The sequence below is a fragment of the Musa acuminata genome, chromosome BXJ2-9 (assembly GCF_036884655.1).
Source record: "Musa acuminata AAA Group cultivar baxijiao chromosome BXJ2-9, Cavendish_Baxijiao_AAA, whole genome shotgun sequence".
Lineage (NCBI taxonomy): Eukaryota > Viridiplantae > Streptophyta > Magnoliopsida > Zingiberales > Musaceae > Musa > Musa acuminata.
Window position 1 is genome coordinate 1,713,754 of NC_088346.1, and position 21,644 is coordinate 1,735,397.

The window sequence follows — 21,644 nt, forward strand, 5'->3', positions numbered from 1 at the left end:
GTCATCTTTATCTGGAAGCTCTGATGTTTCTTTATTAGATAAGGGCAATGGGTTTTATGCTTCTGATGAGTCAAAGTCTAGTCACAGAAGTGAAACATCCTTAACTCTTAGCAGAGCATCAAGTTCCACATGGAAAGATGTGGAGGAACTCATACAACAAGGAACATTTGGAAATGATTATTCGGTTTCCCATTCAGAGAGGCCCAGTTGTTACAGGACACTATTTGAGGACCCATCAACCAGTAACAGCTCATGTGCATTGCCTACTACATATGTAGACACACCATCATGGGATTTTAATAGAACTGGCATATGGGTCTCCTCATTGGATCTTGATAATGAAGACTCTGAATTGATATCTGACAGAGGCGAAGAGTTTGACATATTTGGCTCTGATTTTCCCAGCCCTTCTTTTGGTGCTATGCGACTTCGACAAATTCAGTCTCCCAGTTCTACTTCTCTTAAATCTGTTGGTCAGGGAGGTAAAGTTCAGAGCCTTGATAGTGATTCAGATGAAGCTCTTTATTGGCCATTTGACCACAGCTTGTACAGCAACCTGGATGTTGAGAAATTCCTATGCATGTCACCTCGTAAAGGTGAAAGCAATGTTGGCATTGCAGGATTTCATGGGTCAAAATTAACTAGTTTTAGGCTCCCAGAGAGCAACCCACAAGCCACTAGGAAGGATGCTCAAAGACATGGAAGGGCTTCACCCAGTTTGACACCAAAGTCTGTTAAACTTGGATGTGAAACAGATGGGGTTGTGGGCTATGGTGCTCAGAAAACTGTTTTGCATCCTTCAAGGCACAGAAGATCAAATACAGCTTCTTCCCATCAGCATCTTTGCAATACCTCCAAGATACGAGGACGCCCTCAGATAAAGTAAGATGCATAGAGACATGATAGTTGTAGCAGTGAGATGTTAACTCGACCTTTGGAGGTGCTTGATTTATGTGATTTGGTCTTACAAAAAATTTGAATTGGAATTATAGTGTTGGGTGGAATGAGTTTGATGTCCATGAAGGGATGCCAATTTTGCATAACAGTTTACTCGTTATTTGTCTTCTTATGAGTTTGATGCATTACATTTGGCTTTGCGACAACAAGCTTATTCTGATAGATGTTTCACAAAGCATGTTGAAGCACCTGAAGACTGCCTATTTGAACAGCAGCAGTCATTTGAATACTCATCAACTTAGGGTTAGTAGTGCATTAGAGGCGTACAGGTACAGTATCTGAGATGAGTACTCATCAACTTAGGGTTAGGTTTTCAGAAAAAAAGACATCGATCAATATCATGCTTAGTCAGTACTCATCTCTTGGGAGAAGAGTTTTGTATTACTTAAATCATTGGTACTTCCCATGTCCATTATATGACACTGAGCACGAGTTTGATGTTCATCTTGAAGGAAGTGCATCATCTGAAACAGTAGATATTTCTTCACTTGATGTTCATTTTGAAGGAGAGCATCATCTGAAATAGTAGAAATTTCTTCAGTCTATGGTTATTAGTTAGAAAGGCAGTGCATGTATGCTCATTGTTCTCAGGTGAGATGTATCTCTCTTCTATCTAGCACAGCAGATGCCCTCCACAAAATGTCTTATTTTGTAGAGACTGGCATAGACTAACATGAAATTCGGTTTACAAACTGTCGCTATAATCTGTATATGGAGTGTAAATATAAGCCAATTTTCCTCTGTGATTGCTTAGCAACATTGCAGGATCATGTTTCTTTATCTTCAATTCATATGCTCGATGTGTGAAGAGTTGTCTCTCAAAATTTGGACAACGCATTTGGCATCAACTGTTACAGGTATGAGTTAATACCTTTCTAAAATGCATGGTAAAGAGTTCTCAACAAGGTTTGATTGTTTCATTGAAAATTTTACTGTACCTGATACAACTGGCTATGAATTATCAGAAATCCAAGTATTTGCTTAAATTTTATTTGTACTTGTTAGATTAGTCATTGACATGCGAACACTATCTTGAATTTTATGTGGTTAGCTTAAGTTGCAGCCAAAATGGCTTCAAAACACTATCTTTTATATGTTCTTCTTGAGTTTGAATTCAAGCTGCAATGATCCCAGCCTATAATCTGTGCTTTACAGCTTCTTGAGCATATCTTGAGATTTTGAATATATATTTTCTTCTTTCTCTCTTTTTACTGATTTGAGTCTAGTCTAAATCAAACATAACTACTGCCTAAATCCTATTGGTGCTGGTTTGTTGCAAGTCTTGGCTCCTTAGCTATCCAAAATAAACTTGATTACAAATATTTTTTTATTTGACCCAAAATATTTCTAAAAATAAAAATGTCCATTACCATATTGGTATGATCTACAAGATATCATTTAATTTAGCTAGTAAGGATCTTGATGTATCCCACATTCCTTTCTGAAATAAAAAAAATTCAATTTTAATTAGTTTGATTGCATAATTTTGATGATTGAACTATATTTTTTCTTATTTACCATCAATATTCCTCCAAGCTCTAACTAACATATTTGCATCTTAACTAATGTATCTCATCTCCAAAATTTTGCTCCTTATTTGAGCATCTAAAAACTAATGTATTATTCAACACTTCAAGACTACACCATAATTATTTTTCCATTGGGATTGATTTCCACAATATAACTGAGTTCAGCTGTCCACTGCCTGCGCCCGCACAAAGTCAACTTGAACGACTTTTGCGGTGTAAACTCGCCACCCAAGTCATGCCCGTCTTTCCGACCACGGCCATCGGCTGCGAGGACCCCACAAGGGTAGGGAGGTAAATGCAAGGGTAGGCGGACCAGGAAAAGTACGGCGTCGAGGCAATTATTTAATTGGTGGCGCACGTGACCGGACGTTTTTGACCTCCTCGTAACTAAATCGTATTAAACCAGCAGATTAATCGCTTAATTAACTATACAAACTAAATAATTAATTCAATTAATCGCCGTCCATCTACTTCGACGCGGACTTCGTACGTGCGTTTAGTCGTCACGAAACACTACAAGAGATAATTAATCTGATAGGGGTATATTGGGAATCACAAAAATAAGGGGTATTATCGGAATACCAAGAATGCCCTTCATGAATCTGTTCTCTCCTCCCCCCTCGCTCCTTTCTCTCGCTCTCGACAGACGTGGTTGTGCTCATTTGACTTCGATCTCGATCTCATGGCGGATTTGGTGGGACGGGATTGGCTTCTTTGCTGAAGCTGCTGCCGTCTCTCTCGTTGGCGTCTTTAATTGACACCCCCGAGCAGTTGGGATCCCCGATTTCCTGACGTCTGCTGCTGATCAAGGTACCCTTTTTGATTCTTGTTCTTCTCAGAGTCCAGAAGATCCTTTGCGTTGAAAGACTGGTTTTTGTGTGTGAAAGATGTGTTTTCTCGATCTTTTTAGGAAAATTCGTGCTAGGTACCAGCGTTCTCGTTTGTGCGGTGAGAATCGAGTTGATCTTGAAGCTTTTTCTTTTTCTTGATCCGTGTTTATTGTGGAAATGAAGGTTCATAAGTAGTGCTTTTTAGCGTGTGCTTTGATCCACTTTTGATGCATCTGATGGCATTGGCAGTGCCGCTAGTAGATCTTAAGAGAGATAAGGGCAAATGAGGGCACCGTCGCTTCTTGCGCAATGCTTGCCGGCGTTGGTGCCCCATGACAAGGCCAGTCAGGCTGGTGTTTCCATGGTCTCCGAAAGGGATTTGCATCTTCCCTCACCAGCTGTCGAGATTCTTCCTTCCAAGGTATTTTATTCTTTAACTACCTAAGACAATCTCCTTGGCTATTTTAGTGACAAGTACTAGTCGGTATGCTTGATGGATGTGTTTGATTTGCGAATTTTCTTTTTGTCCACAGAGTTGCAATTTGGGAATTTTTTTCTGCTATGTGCATGAATGTGTCTTATCAGATACAATTTTGTTCATATTTTGTTCCTGCGATGGATGATTCATTTGTTTTTTGAGTTTATGAACCAGTCCCCATTTCTTCCATGTTTTACAGAATGCTCATCCGTACAAATATGCTGGAGAAAATGTTGATCTTCAAGGACTCAAAATTTTTAAGGTATATGCAACAATTTGCTATTGCTTATGCAGAAATTTCTAGTTTAATCTCAAGGACCAGACTGTGAACGAATTATTGCCTTCCATTCCAAAACGAATCTGGCAAACTTGTTCTGCTTTGATGGAATACGCTGTGTGCTACGTTCATCTTGCTTCAACTTATATGTACCCGTTTGTCTTATTCGTGGACCAGGGAAGGGTTAGTGTGTCTGACATGATTGGGTTTTCGAATTCAGAGATGGCATCATCCAAATCTGATGGTGAGTGCACAAGTGTTAAGAACTTTTTGTGTAGTTTGTCGGGTGAATTAAATTATCTTGCCAAAAGAAAAACTTTTTTCAAGTTTACCTTGCGTTATTGCAGGGTTTCTGAAATGTTGGGAGAGTTCAACTGATCTTGTAAGCATTCTCAAGCTTGAGATTCGTGATGGCCAGCTGACTTTTAGAGGCAAAAGGATCCTAGAGGTAACTACATGTTGCAGTCTCTGGCATTTCATTTTCAATTGGTCAGCTCTTACTCTTAATGTCTTTAACTTTTTCTTTCTTGGAGTCCATTGGCTTAATAGTATGTCATATATTGTATTCAATTGAAGCTGATTAAGTTAAAAATGTTGTCTCAAGCTACACCAAAATGTTTTACCAAGCTTCAATGATTCTTCTTCACAATTTTTTTTTTTTTTTGAAAGGGCTCAGTCCCTCTTTTATAGTTTTCATTCTTTAACCTTCTCGTTGTCAATAGCTTAATCCTTTTATGACTCTCCAAGTTAACTCTCCAATATTCTCTAGATGTCCGCATCTTTCCTAGTATTGTCTTTATTGCTCTCATTTTTCTTGGGCATGACTGTAGGCTGTAGCACCTCTCTGTGGCTTCATTTGCTACCCTTAGGCCTATAATTACCTACATTTATTTGCATGGGATTTCAATTGCATGTCCTTTTGATTCTCTTTGCCTCCCTTATCTTATCATGCTAAGCATAAATATGTCTATCTTCTATATCCTATTTCAAACTAGTATTGTGGAAACCATATTCATAATCTGGGTGAGGGCAAAAGGACACCAATAAAAGGCCTTGGAACAACAGATAATGCATAAATGCACTATCTGTTGTATTGTGGAAACCATATTCAGAATCTGAGTGAGCGTTGGTTCAAAAGGACACCAATAAAAAAGCCTTGGAACAACAGACAGTGCATTAAATGCTTGCTATTGGTAGTCAGGCCAAATTTATCCCCTTATTTCTCACAAATCAGACTGCACCAGCTATGCTGTGGCTACTTTCCTGTCTCATGTCATAATTCTTATCCTATCATTAGAACTTGCATGTAGGCTTGCTAACTAATTAAATGAGCAGGTACGAGTTCTTCATTGCATGTTTGACTAGATGATTCTTTTGGGACACATGTGACTGTTCCTTCTGAACCTGCATTCTTTTTTTTCTTTACTTGATGATTGCGCATTGAAGTTTATTTACATATAACTCATACCTTGAATTAATCTAATGCTGAACATTATATTGTTAAAAGTCATCTCATCTCTCTGTCATCCCAATGCTAGCAACATTATCATATCATTTTGAGTGTTTTCCCAATATTTGATGTAATCTTCATTTGTTCTCTTCCTCCTGTGCTGCATCTGCGGATTATTGACTGGAGAGAGGAATTATGCTTCTATCCCACTTGTTTTTGCAGAGGGAACTGTAGCACTAAAACTGGTGGTACAACTGGTTTAATTAAAAGAAATATTAAAATCAACATGATGATCTTATGAATCTTCCTTTTGCGACCAAGTGAATTTTGTGGATTTCACTCCTGGTCAATGAGGAGCATATGCTAAAACTTGTTTTCTCTTTGGTTATATGATCAGTTCCTTTGTTCATTGGTACTGAGGAAATTTGGTCATTTTCAAACCAGTGATCTGAAGTCAAGAAATATTATTTTTGGTTGTATTTAAGGTTTTCCTATATGATTCTATAAAACCACCATGTTCTTACTGTTCAAATTGGAAAAATTCCTTCTTAAATGTGGCTATATGTACTTGCAACTAAAGTTTTACTTTTGTTAAGACCATCTGTACCTACAGCACTTCTTGCTTTCTGATTTTTATGAATGTTTCTCTTGCCAGCGAGACACTCCTTGCTTGCCGCATTTTTTAATTTTTATCCTCTTTCCGTTGATATTCTGGATGTACCTTGTATTTCTGTCTTGTCTTTTACTTTCTGTTCCTCATTTTAAATCTCACCTACATTCTATCACAAGTTAAATGTTATTGACTTTATTCATTAGTAGAGGAATCCAGGATATTTGACTGTTCTTTTCCTACTGAAAAAACAATATATTTGTTCTAATTTTTTGTTAACAATTCCTGCAGCTTGGTTGTGGTTATGGCATAGCTGGGACTTTTGCTTGTCTGAAGGTATTTATCTATTTTTGTATGACGAAGATACTCAAATTCGACATAAACTCATGGAGCAACTGTATCTTGCTAAGTTTTAACTGTTTTAAATTATGATCCAAAACAATATCATCCTTCATCATGTTATATCAAGCCGAATTTTTCTCATGCAAACTTGTCACAGGGTGCTTCCACAGTTCATTTCCATGATCTGAATGCTGAAACTATAAGATGCACAACCATACCCAATGTCCTTGCAAATCTTGAGCAGGCTAGGGACAAGCAGAGCCGCCAACCGGAGAGTCCTCTCACTCCATCTCGACAGCAGTTAACTTCTGATGTCCACTTCTATGCTGGGGACTGGGAGGAGCTCCCCACTGTCCTATCTGTGGTGAGGGTGGATGATTTCGAGTTGGCACAAGGGGCTAACCTCAGCTTCTCTGAAGATGACTATCTGGATGCATGTAGCAGTCAGGAGGGAAGTGCAATTGCTCATGAAACTTGCTCGAGACGGTCAAGGAAGCTCTCTGGAAGCCGGGCCTGGGAAAGGGCAAGCGAGACAGACCCAGGAGATGGTGGCTATGATGTTATTTTGGTTACTGAGATCCCTCACTCGGTCAACTCCTTGAAGAAGCTATATGCCCTCATAACAAAGGTTTGTTGGACTTTTCTTCTCTTTATTCTTTAAATTGGTTGTTGATATCAGAAGTTCATGAGATTCCTGGAACCGATATCATGAGAAACTTGGTAAACTAGCCACTCTCCTTTGGATCATTTCAATCTTATTTATAATTCATGCACAATTCTAGATCTGCTTTCATTACCTCCAGTAGACTCTGAGCCTTCTCCTTTATGCAGAATCTGGCAAGTATGTTGTGCATGGTCATCTCATGTTGACTGCAGATGCAATTGTCTGATTCATCTAAGTTATTATATATATCTCTACTGACTGCATACTAGAATGCGAAGCCTGAAAGTTAATCTTTGCTTTTTATTTGTCATTTTGGCTGTTATGTCATTGTTACATCATAGAGGGGGTGTGTAGCCAATACAAAACATGAAATGACGGAAGCCTTAACTTGAATGATGCCACTGTTGGTAGAATCTCAATTAGCTTAGTTTTAGTTCGATAATATTACAGATATTTACCTTGATATAATGGCCAGGAATCCAGGAAGCATCAACATCCCATCTAATCATGAATCCATCTATATTATAAAAATAATGATATATAAGTAGAATAAGTTCTCTAAAGTAGTAGTCATGATGTATAACTCTCAGTATCTTAGGCATTTCTTTTTTCTCTAATGATAGTTTTAGAGATCGAATACATATCTGACAAGTACAATATTCGATACAAATACAAAAGTAATTTGAAATATGTGTTCCATTGTCGACATTTGGCAACTGTAACTGACTGGATTCTTTTATTCAGTGTCTGCGACCGCCATATGGAGTGTTGTATTTGGCTGTGAAGAAAAGCTTTATAGGTTCCAATGGTGTAGCACGACAACTAAGAGCTATGGTGGATGAGGAGGGTATTTTTGGCATCCATGTTGTTACTGAAGTGTCGGACAGGGAGATATGGAAATTCTTTTTCAAGTGAACATATTTAATGAGAGAAGATGTTGTTCTCGTAGTTGCAATCTCGTTAGCTTGGTGTCATGATGTACATCTCAAATGTTAAATTTTTTATTTTATTTTCTAAATAAGGTTTGGAAATATTGGATCCATGAGCTTGCTGAAAGGCTGTGAGTGTTATCATTTTGTAGATGATATGTATTACCAGGATTTGTCTTTCCAAGTTCAGTTTATGTAGACCTCTTTTCTGTACCGTCTGGTGAATTTGATGTATCAAGCGATATGTTATGCGTACACCGGGATTTGTTTCTTAAGTTCGATTTATGTACTCACAGACTTCTTTTCCATATCTGTCTGATGAACTTTGTGTCCACTCGTTATATAGGTATAAGAAGACACATAGCATGGTTATGTTTTTGTACAGTTGATTTGAAATTAAAGATGAGATGTGCCTACGCATGCTGTTTCCAGTGGTTATGTTGTTGAGTAATTGATTTATGATTTGCGTTCTCTTTTCTGTGTTGTCTGATGAATTTTATGTATGGAAGTGATGTGTTTATCTATATTTGTTTGCTATGTTCGATTCATCTACGAACGAGACAGTATATTGAAACCATAACAATTTCCACCATAACAATTTCCCAATAAAGTTCGAAAAAGATCAGTATACGATATCATCGGTTTACCTAATGAATTTATGATCAGGACAACCAATTCTGTGAGGATTCAACAAATTTGGCATACAGAAAACGAATTATACAAAATCTAAATTCTTGATAAAAGAAATCCTCCTCCCATTAGTAAAAGTGCAGAAATCATACAGTGAAAGGCCGACAGACACAGACAGGCACACGCACCTGTCGTCACTTCACCTTACCAATTCCTGTCGCATATTGATCATTCATACTCACCCACAGTACTTTTCATCAATAATCAACTGAGAGTTTCCATCAATTTTCTCTTCCGTGAATAATTTTCAAGTTAGACAAATAAGAACAAACTTCTAATTGCAACAAAAGCATTTATCCTCGAGTTCACCTGCATCAACATCCTCTTATAGGGCATTACATTGTTCCCACATGATCCATACTGCTTAAAATCTAGATATCTGATATAAGAGACAAATATGGTTCTTCACCTTAATCTGACAGTAGCATCAGATACAGCGATCTTTCGGCTCTGTTTTAGTTACCAATTTGTACCCTCCAAACACCAAAAAGAAAATTGAAGTTTGTTTACACAAAACTTTCCTTGTTGACATGGTCAGAAAATGGAGCCATCTCCCAGCTTTGTTCGTGCTGTTCTCCAATGGTTTCTGCGTTCAGTTGAACTGTTCCATTCATCCAAAACATTCACATGTGTGGATGATAATACGATGGACGAGTAGCTATTGCGAATGTCTTTTCGTGTTTTCATTTCGACATCATGAATAAAAATCAGGGGAGAAAAGAAATGGACTAGAGGATCGGGATATGCATGTGTCTTCTAGGAGACATGGATGTCTGAACTATTCCTTTGTCTGTTTCCTTGTTCAGTCAGTTTTCTCCAAACCATCTGCCAGCAGTGACACAAAACGACACCTCCAATAATGTAAAGAAGAGGTACTCCAATGGCACAACCCCCGGGTGCAAGATTTATCAGCGTCTGAGACAGAAAGAGCAAGGAAGTATACATAAATAGTTATAAGATGATCCATTAACATTATAGGATGCAACGTTCCATGCTAAACAGAGAACTGCAAGAACTTAAAACAGGTTATGACCAACACCAGAATCTCTGCCCCATGGTCTGTTGGACCATCTATCATCAAAGCAATTCGTGAAAACTCATTTTTTAAGAGTTCAATGTGTTTTAACTTATTTTCGTGTGTATATTCTCTGGTTAAAGTTTTTAGGCTGGTATAACATCAGCTATTTGGAAAACAATAGTGGACTATTAATAGAATTACTAGTTCACACATCTTAATTTAAGAGATGACTTAGAACCCTATTGATAGAATTTGCCTTTTTGGGTGTTATTCCATAGCTGCTGTTGTAGAGACTAAATCCATTATGCATCACATTTCTGCAACACTACAACCAAAAGTTTCTCCAATGAACAAACTTAAAAGGCTTGCCACCTTATGCAAGAACAATGGCTAGCATTTGGCTTAAATACCACACATCTAATTCTGTTCTGAAGGGTTGTCAAAAGTAACATTGGCAAATGCTAGAATTACCACATTGATTTTGTATGGTTTCATACTAGAGTAACACAAGTCAGATAAACCAAGACAGTTGAGTCTCTTGACAAAGTAATGTATTACTTTGAAAGAGAAAGGAGAAATTATAGGTAAATGCTCTACATGATTTTTGCTATTGTTGAACAATCTTAAGAAAGAGAAAGGAGAAAGAAAAGGAGGTTTTGGGGATATCTCTTAATAGCAATTTGGTTATGTTTCAGACTTAATAATTCTTGGGCTCTTTATCACAGAACACAGAAAAATATGGCACCAATGAGGTCCCATTCGAACTTTCTTGACATCTCATAGTTCCTCGTCCTCCACTATAGACAAAAATTCAGCCCAACAACCACATCTGAAATGACTCGTCAACAAAACAACAAATTATGCCTAATTAATACATTTCTAAATGAAAGCCTAATTGACTAAATTAGAAACAGTTACTCCAGCTAGCTGGGAAAAAATTGAGTTCACTAAAAATTTAGGAGAAAAAAAAACCAGCAGAAGAACATTGAAATTCCTTTGAGGTCAGATACTCACCATGACAGCAGCAAGTATATGAATAATAGGAATGATTATTTGGTCGAGTTTTCTCCCTTCAGCATATGCATTGAAAGCAATAACCATCGAAAAAGTATGAATGATCATGAATCCAAGTGAAATAATGGCTGCAACATAACAGAAATCAGTCAAATGCAGAATCCATAAAATAAAAAAACAAAAGGAAAGGCGAACTCGAAATGCATAATGAAGATGAAACATCTGTTGCAGCATTAAACATCAAAATGGTCCTCATCTCTTTTGAGATACTAATGTTTGCAGCTACCCGACAAACAAGCTCCAAAAATTTACTGCTAATATGTGATTATTAAATCCTAATACAAATGCATGACAATATCAGAAAAAGATTCATCTTTTGAGTCTTCGCTGAAAGTTTCAAGGTGGGCTGTAAGCCTGTCATGTGGGAGAGATTAGAAAATGATGAATCACAAAATGAACATGAATACTCCTTCCATGATCAGTATTTTATAATTTGTACATGAACTTAACCTGCAGCTAAAATTCATGTCAGATAAGTATTTAAGTACATGAACTTAACCTGCAGATAAGTATTTAAGTACTTGATAAATCAATGCCAGAAAATTTCCATTAAGTTAATGTCTCAACAGATAATGTGTTTAAATGAGAAATTATTGGAAATGTGAAGACAAAAAGACATGCCTGACCTGATACAAGGAAAAATGGCATATGTGAACACCTATCGACAAAAAAAGTTGCCGGGCCAAATGAAGGAGTCAAAAGACTAACACAGAAAAAGACAGCATGAGCCACACCATGGCCTAAACCACCAGCTGCATGACATTAGAAGTAACTTCAGTGAGTATGCTTATATTTGACATATGTTACTAGATGCACAAGGTGCTCTTGGGGATTGAACCCCTTGCCTTGCCGAAAAGGCATCAGATGCTCAACTGCCCATGTTATGGCACGGGATCAACTTCAACTAATATTTAACCAACACGAGATGCTAAAGGTATTCAAACAAAATGTCAACTTACCTAAGGCAATTTGCATCTTATCAGTCCAAGAAAGTCGAGATCTGAACTTTTCTTCAGCAAAAGCATCCAAAATGACTTCCAACTTCCTGGCTAAGTTCATTCATGTAAATTCTAGAGCCCAGGACTATAATATATAACAAAAACTTTTCATACAACATGTATAAAAGAATTCGGAGTGCAGCCTAAGTTGCAACTAGAACAGAAAATAGTACAATTATAAAAAGTATAACATACTTGTAAAGCTTCCAAAATATCAGCCGAGTGGCTTCTTGAAAACCGACAGACGTGATAATTAGAATGACATAAGGCCACCAAGATGCAGATTTCAAAGGAAGAAAGCCCCTCCATGCTCCTGATAGGACTATCAGGCTTATCAGCCAAAACAGCATGCTGCAATCAACAATTACCTTATAATAATTAGCATATTGTGTAGGAAATATCTGCCTCTACGATTTCTTAAGACATGCAGAACCAAAGGAATGGTTTTCTTAGATTTTCTTTTTTACTTCTAAAACTATTAGAGTATTCTTTTATCAATATTTTCTTTAGAGCAACATCTTTTACACACAAAGCAATTTTTTCATTCAGGTAAGCATCAAACGAGAATAAATACATCTATCAACATTGATCAACCATACATTTTGTTATCAACACATCAGGTATATGAAAAAAATTGCATACATTGCCATAAACATGTAAATGGAACATGTATAAGAATCAAGTCACAAAACTAAAGCAGTTCAATTCTTTTATTTCTGGGGGAACCAGACATATTTAAAGCATTAAAAAAACAATTGATACAGAACTCATAACTTTGTTGCTTGCATTTTGACATCTATCTGTGACCACTGAAGCAATTTCTGAACACTATGGATCCTATCATCTAGTGCTACCAATGTATTGAATCTGAACCAATCTGATCCAAGATCTGACCCAACTTAGCTAGATACAGGTCAAAATTATAATCTTAGATCTTGATCAAAAGTATAATTTGATGAATAATTACAGAAATCTGATACGATGAATCAGTTCACAATTGGACTGGATATGGATATGGGTCAATCCAACCCAGCAACAATCTAGATCTAGTTCAATAAATTTGGGCATTATTTTTAACAAGAAATTGACAACTCAACTTTCTCTAAAGTGTCATGTTGCTTTCTGTACTCAACAGATGTAAAAGACAGAGAGAATCAAGAGTTTGCTAACACTGACTCAAAAGTGCATGACAGAGAAAAATATGCAAGCCTCCTTTTCCTGTTCGGTATTTTTTTTCAGAAAAGGATTCATTAAGAACCTGAACTTCTATGCAATTCACATTTTGCTTCATTCAACTGTTAAACAATCATTAGAATATATTTGAAAAGAATCTCGTTTTTTCAGAAATTTCATGGAAGAATTTATAAACCTAGAAAATAAAGGAGAAATAAAACAAACTATCATTGGACCTCCTGTTCCTGTTTTCCAACAAGAGAATATTGGAGATGCACCAAATCATATATAATTCGAGATTTTGTCTCGACTGATCTGATTCCTGACCTGATTCAATGATCTAATTTATACTCGCAATGAATACGGATGGGGGTCAATCCAATTCACATCTGGTCCATCAACAGCCCTGCAATCAAACCCAGTCTGAGCAACCACAACTCCTACAACACATCTTGACTACCATGGTTCCTCTTGCACCACTCAAATGATTACCCCAGCCATCCACCTTGTCCATCATTAACCACATCATCCACCACCTACCCTCTTTCCCAGCACCACATTATCCACAACCTGGCCATTGTTGCCTCACTTGCCGTCAGTTCTGGCTCTTCCACCACCTCCCTCCACCCATCCCAACCATGTTTGCCCTTGTCACCACCCAGTATGGACATGCTGTCCACCTTGTGGTCTATCATAAGCATATGACCACCATCCTAACTACCATCTAATCTCTCACTGCCATCTCTACCATTCCATCAATCACTTGGAAGCCCCAATGTTGACCAAACAACCAAATTGTTACATTTACACTAAAATATGCAAAAAAAACAAATGACTACGTAGCATTTACAACCAAAAAGCTTATTATTAAATATGTATTTCTAAACGACAAAAGAATGAATTACGAGCAGTCGAATAGCCCCTCAAAATATGCTTTTATGTAAATACAAATGCTTGACCACGAAGCTCCTTATACAACAAATTCCAGACTAATAACCACGCTCAAATGTTTGAGCTGAGTCCTAGTGCTCAAAAACATATGAGAGAGAAAATTACAACTTGTTCTTCCAGCAAACCAAATATCCAAACCAAAGTTGCTACGTGAATAATACACATCTCTGCCCAATTCATCTCTTTCATATTCGCACGAAAAGGATAATCCTCCTTCCACTAGCGATCCAACTTTGTCAAATTTCCCATTCTTATCCAATTACAAGTAAATAAATTTAACAAAGATATTAGTTGAAATCCAAATGGTGGAGAAGACCGGAAATCAATTAGAAGATCCGTAAAGAGAAATGGAATGCATTCTTAGAACCCTAAACTATATGTACGTTTCTGCGATCGATTGACAAGGGGTGTGAAGAAATAGAAGACCTGGCGAGGAGGGTGAGGATGAGGAAGGGCTTCTTGGCGATGACGGAGACGAAGAGGGAGAGCGCGGGGCCGAGCGATATCAGCACGTACCCCAACCCCGCCGCCACCGTCATCGGATCCGACCTTTGCCGCCGCTCCCCACCACCGCTACCACCTGGCAGCCGTCCGCCTCCTCGATCCCGGCGTTATCAGCCTCCGCTTCCTCCTCTATCCCTTGCTCTGTCTCGCTCGCTCGATCGAATGCGCAAAGCCGAGAGAAGGGGGAAGACTTTTAGTTGAACGCGCGATCTTTTTATTATATCTATTTTGGGGATATATATATATATATATACTACTACTACTACTACTACTACTATTATTGTTCCTCACCAAATACTATAAATTAACTATTATGTTAATTTTTAATCTATATTGATGATATAGCTAATATTTTTTATTAATTGAAACTCAACATTTATCACCAGCATGAATCCGAGTTCCCAATTTGAGTAATCTAAAAAAATTAGATATATTTTTTATATATTTATAAATTTCTTTAGTTTAAATAAACTAATGCTAATGGTGGTTAAAAATGATTAACTTGAATTTTGTGAAAGATCTTAACATTTGGAGAGACATGTAATATATTAAAATGTATATGCAACTTATTAATGTAAAATAAAATCATAAAAAAAGGAACAACAATTTTCATGTAGAATAATAATTGTCTGAAAAGTAGTATATTTTATTTTAGTTGACTTTGTTTCTTCTCTATTTTAGCGTCCGGAAAGCAGTAATAATAATTGCATATTACTTATTTGTTGAAAGTTTGAACTAAATAAAAAAATTAGAAATCAGATTAGTTAAGTTTATGTTTCTGCCATCAAACCATAAGAAGATTTTATTGAAAGGTGTCAATTAAATTGATAGTTCTGAGTACAAATTCCATCTTAGGAATTTATTCTTTGAAAAAGAAATACTGATATACTAAAAAAATATTTAAATACTTTTGATTTAATTAAAAATATTAAAGATCGAAAGAAAGGTCAAGTAGTTGGCCTTACATATTGTCCTGATCAATGATCCAAGAACAATCTCTTTGGATATTATCACTGCAGATCAGCAGACAAAGGCAGAAGAATAGTCTCACTTTCCAGTAACGAGACAAATTGAGAAAGCAAAAGAGGAAGCTGCAATTCTTGCAAAAGAAGCATTTTATGAACATTAATGTAGTCACATTTAGAATATGACATCTTCATGTACAGATACTAACAGTATGTTTGTAAGCAAGATTGCTGCATTTTAACATGAGAACCAAATTAGTACATTGCCTACAGAAGAGTGAACAAGCTTCTACAACTGCAACTAGTATCAGAACGAAGAACCAGAAGAACCAGAAGAACCAAAATGTCCAGATGCTTAAATGGGAGGGTTGAGGTCTTCTATTTCTGTGATCTTTTAGCCTTTGAGTTCGGGCTCGCCGATTCCTTGAAAGCAGACGGGCAGAGTTGGTTTATGCCACAGCTGCCGCACTGGGGCCTGAGGGGAGTGCACACTGTCTGTCCGAATCCAACCTGATCGAAGACACATTGGAGAATCCACAAATCAGTACAACTAGAGGTCAAAGAAAAGAGAAAGCCTTATTGTTACAGCCACATGCATTTCATAAACAAAACATAAGTTACAGAAAACTGCTACCTCAATAATTAACTGCACATAAATTGAAAGTTCCTCTTAGGTACAAAGTAATAAAAAAGAGGCCAAGATCTTAATGAAAAATGGATTCTACTCGGCCATGGTTAGCTATCTTCAGTTACCACTTGAGCCACAGCTGGTAAGCATGCATGGAAGCACTTTGCACATACCACAAATGCCAAAATGTATACTTGCAAGTCAGTGATCCTAGGTGGATACATGCATCCAGGCTGTTTGGGTTATCAGTACAGGACAGTATTTTTCTAGACATATATGGCCATTCTCATATTTAGAGGAAACCCAATCGAAATATAATCTACTTGTTATAATATTTAGAGTAGTTACAATAAATCATTTACTAAATAAAATCTACTTGTTGCTACAGAAAACCTTCTCATATTTAGAGGAAAGCCAATCAAAACATATCGTGCCAGTTGAGGTAGAATGCCTCTAAAATAAAGGGAAAACAAAAAATTGAAAGTGATTATTTACAGTAGCCATATTTAGAAAGGAGCAACAATAAAGGTATTAATAAACCAGTGCTAAAAATGTTGTCAAAATCAGTAAATCTTAGATGACAAAGCCAATAAGCAACGGTTAGACCATATTGGCAACATAACTCTCCCAACCCTGTTCGTCATACTTCAGTGTGATTAGGTTTCCTCTCTTAATTTGTGTAAGATCAAAATTATCAATGTGGTAGAAAGCTTGCCAGACAAGGTGGCAGCAAATATGAAATTAAAATTGTTGCAAAAATAGTTTAGTATGAGAAATCGATTTGATTAAAATTCATCAAATATTGGCCTTTTCAGCTCTATGCTTAGGCAAAGGAAAGATTGCCATTTTCAGAAAGCAACACGTAGATAGAAATTGTGATAATAAATTTCATGAAGGAAACTATAAGCGTTTAGCTAAGAAAGAAAAGGCAGAAGATCATCTTAATCAGATTAAGCAAGCATGGCCTTTAGGGGGCACATTTTAATTTCATCCTTCTTCAGTACTGCAGTTTGCTACAGACTTCAGACTTTCAGCCCCTCGTTTGCTCTCCTTGTAGGTAATCAGGTAAATGTATCTTAACTTTGCCCTTGAATCAAAGTTTGAAGATTTCTTCTGATGTAGAACCTACTCTATTTCTCAATCTTTGAACGAGCAAGAGGGCTTTGAACTATGGGTATCTAAAAGCATCCAAATTGAATATCAATCCCAAAAAAACACACATAGAAATAACTAGCAACACCGTAGAACACATAAACAATACATGGTTCAGCATCCATCTTACATGTTGATAAAAATATATAGCAAAGTCATATAACTTCTGTTCATGTTACAATAGATAGAGTAACACATTAAATAGAAAGAATTTATGAACTATATTCATCATACCAGTAGGGGATTGATTGGATCCCATAAATCCTTTGGTAGCCATGTCTCCAAAGATACTCTTGTTTCTTCTGGAGTCGAGGTTTTCTAGTGAACAACAATGTAGGTATATGTCTTAGCTTTCTAGATTAATTCTGAAAAGGGACGAGATTACATATCATTTCAAATGCAGTAAAATTACCTGTCTTGTGCCAGGACGTGAAACCCATCCTAGTCGGTTACAAATTCGATGGACATGAGTATCAACACATATCCCTTGAACATTATTCCATCCGACATTCATAACCTATTTATTCAAAGCAAAAATAAGAGAATATAAAGCAATAGTCTCGACTTTGAAAGTAAGAATGAACTGTACCAAGTGGGCCATTTTAGGGCCTACTCCAGGAAGTGCAAGCAATTCATTTAAAGAATTTGGGATATCTCCTTGATACTTTTCAAGACAAATTTCAGCAACTTTTTTCAGGTAATGGGCTTTCCGTGAATAAAATCCAACCTAAATGAAAAGACAGAATATCACTCCATTACTTTCTCTCAAGTAAGAATAAGATAAATCAGCAAGCAGGATGAGAATAAAAATGATGTAAGAATGTCACTCCATGTCTTTTAAAAAATACTAGTAAGTTTCTCATAACGAATAAAAATGATGTAAGAATGTCATTGATGAAAGAGAACTGTTTCTAGCCATGACCAAGTAACTTAGACGAAAAAAGGAAAAGAAGATCTCAAATGGACATTCATAATGTTTATCTAATAGCAGCTGATCGGAGTTGAACAAGAGAAATGGCCTGAACAGAAACTTAGTCAGAATATGTTAAAGATATACTGGATAAATCACGCCTGCAATAGTAGCTTCATCACTTTTGACAATAGCATCTGCATCCAGTAAACCCTTATCCGAAAGACGCTTTATGGCACCTGAACTCCTAGTTCAATTACCAAGTAAAACAGACATCATATTCTGTGAAAATGCATCAAATTGAAGAACATAAGTATGTTCCTGGATTTTCTAAGTTGACTCCAATAGTGGATCCAGATGAAGAAGAGATGACAAGAACTTACCATTTGTGACTGCATCTTTAGTTTGGCTCGACAGAAGGGAAGACACCAAAACTGCAAATCTTCGTTCCTGATTACAGGTCAAAAGAGCTTAAGTTGTCCAACATAATCGAACCTATTTGATGACTTTAAATGAGTATATGACCACAGAAAAACAATAGACAATAAGACGAAATCTTATCTTTATTTTGGATACACGGCATTTAATCCAGATGTAAGTACAAGAAATTAAAAAAAAAATCTTAACACCAAATTATATGGGTTGGGTACACGAATCCTTTTGACCCATTTATTTAAGACTGGTTAATGTTCTTACTTGATTTTTCCTACAGCATCTTTTAAACCTATGCAAAGACTACAAAAAAAAAGAAACTCGGAAGAATATCAAGGATAAAAAAGGAACAAAAAAGGATGGTAACAGAGAAGGGACACCACTGCATTTTTGTTAAAATTCACTAAAAAATGGGAGGTATGACATATTTCCCTTCATCTTTTAAGCATTTAAATCTTCATTATAGTTTCTAATAAAGTTTTCTTAAATCTTTCTTTGTCTCTCCTTAGACCACTAATACCAATTGTGTTTCATCTAACTATAGTATCTACATATATCCCTAGTACATATCCATATCATCTTAAATAATTCTAACTCATTTTATTCTCTATCAAGGCTATACTAGTTCACAAATGAAAATATTTCTTTTTTTTATCTTTTCTAGTATCTCCACACATCCACCTTAATATTCTTATATCAATAACACAAACTTTTTATATAATTATTTCCTAACCATCCAGCATCTCAATTCCATAAAACATACCCAGAAAGTACACAAAACTCCAAACATCCCTCTCCATTTTGGCCATATAGTCTATATTCTATGTTCAATATCTCCGTTAATCTCTTCATCTAGTCAAATAATGGACTCAAGGTATATAAAAGTTTTACTTATTACATCTTATATTCAGTCTTAGTCATGCTTAATTTAAAACACTTAGTCACAAGGCCTATATCTATAACTCAAGATTACAACCACTATAGGTGGATGCATCCATCATAGTTTTTCTCATAGAGACCTCACTAAAAGCATGGATGAGATGCAAGTGATGATAAAGGCAAGCTTTTCATTCAGAAAAGCTCCATGACAAAATCATTTTTTTGATAACACAAGACATTCACATTTCTACTTAAAATGTTAAAACTGAATAAGACTACAAAAAGAGAATTAAAGATAAGAGAGAGGTAGCAAGAAAGGGTGCAAGAGGGAGAAGGGGAGAGAAGCAAAGATATAACACAGCAGAGGTGCAAAATTTAGTGATGAATAATGTAAAATAGATTGACTAAAAATATTTTTTACCATGAAGGGTAAATAAAGACCAGCTGATACAATAAGTTCCATTTTTCAAATTAAAAAGAGTGAAGAGTTTTACCAGTAAACTCTAAGACAAGTTTAGATACCTTAGGTGGTAAAGAAAGCCCTGCCTTTTCACATCCCATAGTGTCTACAGGAGCATCCTCAGCCAACCTCATCTTCCTAATCCCATCAAAGACAGCTTCCCAATTTGCTGGCAGGTTAGCTGCAGTAATATTAAAATTTAATTTTCACCACATCATAGAATTATGATAAAATCGAATTAAAACCCCCCATTCTCCTGACTTTGCTAACATCTTATTCTGATCGAATATATAATTAGAAAAAGAAACACTAATTCTTCTTATCAGTACTAATAGGAAAAACATGATGCTTCTTCACATTTTGTACCCTACTTCTTATGCCTTTGTCTAGTACCTTTAGATTTTATGGACAGGTGAGTACTCTTCGTCTTATGAGTGGGGAAAGATGCACTAATATTTATACCATCTGCGGGAAACATCAAATTGAAACATGATTAGTAGATAAATGTGGTAGCATCAATTTAGGTATAGGTACAATAAGAGCAACGTGAATGCAAGCATATGACCAATTCATCAAAGAAATAATGTGTCATGCTTCTAACACTAAAAAAAAAATTTTAAAGAAACTTTGAACTGTCCTCTGCTCTTTTCTTTTCCTTTTTTTTTTCTCATACAAGAACACCAACAGCATTTATCACTTATATCGAATGGCCAAGCTACCAATTGTTAAAATGACATATGCTACACGGAAAGGAACTATATAAATAAAATTTAGATAACAGAGTTGCTCTTACTAGAAGTTGCAGATAGATTGATCTTATGATACGCAAAATCTTCAATGTCAATCGGGCCACTAACCTGCAAGTAAAGTTGGTCCACTAAGATTAGTCAAGTGCTGGAGACGTGGAAAAAGAAGCAAATTAGAGGCAAATTCTGGATTGGGAAAAAAAAAACAGATGAAACTTTGGAGAAGCTAAGTAGGAAAATTAGTGACTATGAAGCTGATACCTAAAGAGAGAACTAATGCTCTTCTTATTACAAGAATACAAAGCTAACGAAAACAACCTGATAAAATTGCGTCCAGATATGTTAGAAAAAAATAAGACAAAACTTCGTTTGAAGACAAACACTTACTTTTTTGTCAGCAGATTCTTCTTTTGCAGTCTCCCCATCGACTTCAATGATTCTTTTCGCCCTCTTCTTCCTCCCGTAAAAACGTTTCTCTCCATCAGACACATCACAACCTGGAGAAAGAACATGAAACTTCAGTCATCGTTCTCGCCTTCAACAAATAAACGATTTGATTTAACAAAAGTCCAGTATTTCTGAGACACGCATTAGTAGAAAAATGTCACCTTTTTCCGGCTCTAAATGCTGGAAATCGAGGTTTGGATCGCACTCCGAGCTGGGGCTTTCGGCCTCCGACGAGAGGGATCGGGAGGAGCGCCGGGTAACGGACATCCTTAGGGTTTTGGCGTGGGAAGAGAGCGGAAGCAAGGAGATCCTTGCAGAGAGGGCTTGGGCGACGAGCGAACGAGGCATTTGGGAATTTGTGGGACCGATGCGATCTAAGGAATAAAAAGACTGGCACGTAAAATATTACTCATTCTGATGACGTGACTTCAGAATTGGGCCAGGTTCGAGTTGGTGCTTCGTTTTTCCAGTCCAGTTATGAGGCAGGTAGAATAGTGAGTAAATACTTGTGGGATGCGAATATTATCAATATATAGGCACTTTTCCAGAAA

The 21,644-nt window shown here is 36.6% G+C and overlaps 3 protein-coding genes across 6 annotated transcripts; 1 reads left to right on the forward strand and 2 right to left on the reverse strand.

Annotated features, from left to right (window-relative positions):
- Positions 1-3,112: 3,112 nt before the first annotated feature.
- On the forward strand, positions 3,113-8,341 carry LOC103996752 (uncharacterized). Of its 3 annotated transcripts, XM_009417740.3 has the most exons (9): positions 3,114-3,296; positions 3,397-3,434; positions 3,566-3,737; positions 3,994-4,056; positions 4,249-4,315; positions 4,419-4,519; positions 6,423-6,467; positions 6,631-7,101; positions 7,882-8,341. In XM_009417740.3, exons 3-9 carry the CDS (start codon positions 3,600-3,602, stop codon positions 8,050-8,052), a joined length of 1,056 nt encoding a protein of 351 aa, XP_009416015.2. In that variant the 5' UTR covers positions 3,114-3,296; positions 3,397-3,434; positions 3,566-3,599; the 3' UTR covers positions 8,053-8,341. The 3 variants fall into 3 exon arrangements, with proteins under 3 accessions (XP_064980184.1, XP_009416015.2, XP_009416014.2); XM_065124112.1 differs by lacking the exon at positions 3,397-3,434 and having other exon boundaries at positions 3,113-3,296; positions 6,718-7,101; XM_009417739.3 differs by lacking the exon at positions 3,397-3,434 and having other exon boundaries at positions 3,115-3,296.
- A 616-nt stretch (positions 8,342-8,957) lies between these two features.
- Positions 8,958-14,683, reverse strand: LOC135622343 (gamma-secretase subunit APH1-like). The gene is made up of 6 exons (XM_065124113.1): positions 14,397-14,683; positions 12,042-12,197; positions 11,808-11,893; positions 11,475-11,600; positions 10,789-10,916; positions 8,958-9,671 (listed from the first exon to the last, which is right to left on the reverse strand). Exons 1-6 carry the CDS (start codon positions 14,507-14,509, stop codon positions 9,513-9,515), a joined length of 768 nt encoding a protein of 255 aa, XP_064980185.1. The 5' UTR covers positions 14,510-14,683; the 3' UTR covers positions 8,958-9,512.
- Positions 14,684-15,544: 861 nt separating this feature from the next.
- On the reverse strand, positions 15,545-21,478 carry LOC135622344 (endonuclease III homolog 1, chloroplastic-like). Of its 2 annotated transcripts, XM_065124114.1 has the most exons (11): positions 21,255-21,478; positions 21,034-21,143; positions 20,694-20,757; positions 20,294-20,365; positions 19,963-20,081; positions 18,513-18,579; positions 18,277-18,368; positions 17,809-17,946; positions 17,632-17,736; positions 17,454-17,537; positions 15,545-15,949 (listed from the first exon to the last, which is right to left on the reverse strand). In XM_065124114.1, the coding sequence occupies exons 1-11, from the start codon at positions 21,439-21,441 to the stop codon at positions 15,818-15,820; spliced, it is 1,170 nt and encodes a 389-aa protein (XP_064980186.1). In that variant the 5' UTR covers positions 21,442-21,478; the 3' UTR covers positions 15,545-15,817. The 2 variants fall into 2 exon arrangements, with proteins under 2 accessions (XP_064980186.1, XP_064980188.1); XM_065124116.1 differs by lacking the exon at positions 20,294-20,365.
- Positions 21,479-21,644: the final 166 nt, after the last annotated feature.

Bases quoted from the DNA above. Each gene is read 5' to 3' on its own strand.
- LOC103996752 (XM_009417740.3), top strand. From the start codon at position 3,600: ATGAGGGCACCGTCGCTTCTTGCGCAATGCTTGCCGGCGTTGGTGCCC. The intron at 3,738-3,993 runs GTATTTTATTCT...CATGTTTTACAG, and splicing joins TCGAGATTCTTCCTTCCAAG to AATGCTCATCCGTACAAATA. The intron at 7,102-7,881 runs GTTTGTTGGACT...TCTTTTATTCAG, and splicing joins TATATGCCCTCATAACAAAG to TGTCTGCGACCGCCATATGG.
- LOC135622343 (XM_065124113.1), bottom strand. From the start codon at position 14,509: ATGACGGTGGCGGCGGGGTTGGGGTACGTGCTGATATCGCTCGGCCCC. The intron at 11,601-11,807 runs GTAAGTTGACAT...AATGTCATGCAG, and splicing joins TAAGATGCAAATTGCCTTAG to CTGGTGGTTTAGGCCATGGT. The intron at 9,672-10,788 runs GTGAGTATCTGA...TTTCTGTCTCAG, and splicing joins ATATACTTGCTGCTGTCATG to ACGCTGATAAATCTTGCACC.
- LOC135622344 (XM_065124114.1), bottom strand. From the start codon at position 21,441: ATGCCTCGTTCGCTCGTCGCCCAAGCCCTCTCTGCAAGGATCTCCTTG. The intron at 20,758-21,033 runs GTAAGTGTTTGT...CTTTACTTGCAG, and splicing joins AAGAATCTGCTGACAAAAAA to GTTAGTGGCCCGATTGACAT. The intron at 17,538-17,631 runs GTAATTTTACTG...GTTGTTCACTAG, and splicing joins CACGTCCTGGCACAAGACAG to AAAACCTCGACTCCAGAAGA.